This window comes from Phalaenopsis equestris, unplaced genomic scaffold, assembly GCF_001263595.1.
Source record: "Phalaenopsis equestris unplaced genomic scaffold, ASM126359v1 Scaffold187092, whole genome shotgun sequence".
Lineage (NCBI taxonomy): Eukaryota > Viridiplantae > Streptophyta > Magnoliopsida > Asparagales > Orchidaceae > Phalaenopsis > Phalaenopsis equestris.
The window spans coordinates 1-696 of record NW_018207041.1 but is presented as its reverse complement, the minus strand read 5'-3'; the positions used below and the strand labels follow the sequence as shown (position 1 = coordinate 696).

At 34.1% G+C, this 696-nt stretch overlaps 1 protein-coding gene across 1 annotated transcript; it reads right to left on the bottom strand.

Annotated features, from left to right (window-relative positions):
• Positions 1-5: 5 nt before the first annotated feature.
• LOC110034431 (ADP-ribosylation factor GTPase-activating protein AGD12-like) lies at positions 6-637 on the bottom strand (the record flags this gene model as incomplete). Its single annotated transcript, XM_020738692.1, has 3 exons — positions 6-108; positions 178-341; positions 545-637. Coding segments are annotated over 3 exons (360 nt in total), but the record flags the coding sequence as incomplete, so codon positions are not given.
• Between the last annotated feature and the right edge of the window lie 59 nt (positions 638-696).

The following is a 696-nucleotide window of genomic DNA, read 5'->3' as shown; positions in this document are numbered from 1 at the left end:
CTGTAGAATGAATCTAAATCTACTCCAGAAGCACAAGACTTGAAGGAGCTCTTGGAAGAAACCATCCGCAAGCTTGGTTTCAAAAATTCTTGGAATTCGTACTTAGATCTATGGATAAAACAATATCATGAGCATCCATCTCATGGAATTACTACGCAGGAAATTTAAATATCAAACCTGATAAACTTTGTGCGCTCCTCAATGCTTGCATTTGGTTTAGGTTTTGAAATTCCTTTAGGAATATAAGCCTCATAGATTGCATTGGCAGAAGAGTTTCCACCAACCTCAAACATCGAGTCAATGTCTTCCTCAGACCACTCATCCAAAGTCACAGACAAGACCTGGACAAGATCAACAATTATAGTTAAAAAAGTTAGAGTGATACTCTAAAATTGTAATTTTCACCGAACCAGTGTATTTTATTGAAGAGAAGGGGAAAACAAAATAAAAATAATAATAATCATGTTATATTGCATCACAAAAGTAAATAATTCAGTCATAAATAAAACGTAAGGTATCTTAGGTGAGAAATAATTAAGATTACCTTGGAAATATCAGAGCTAAGATTTCTGTGAATGCTACAGCATTTTAAGCATAAAAAAACCCCAATATTAGCTGACCTGCACAGGTACAAAATCTGTATTCAGCCATATATATATTTTAATGCAAGGCGGGTTGTCTACCTCAAATCTTAAT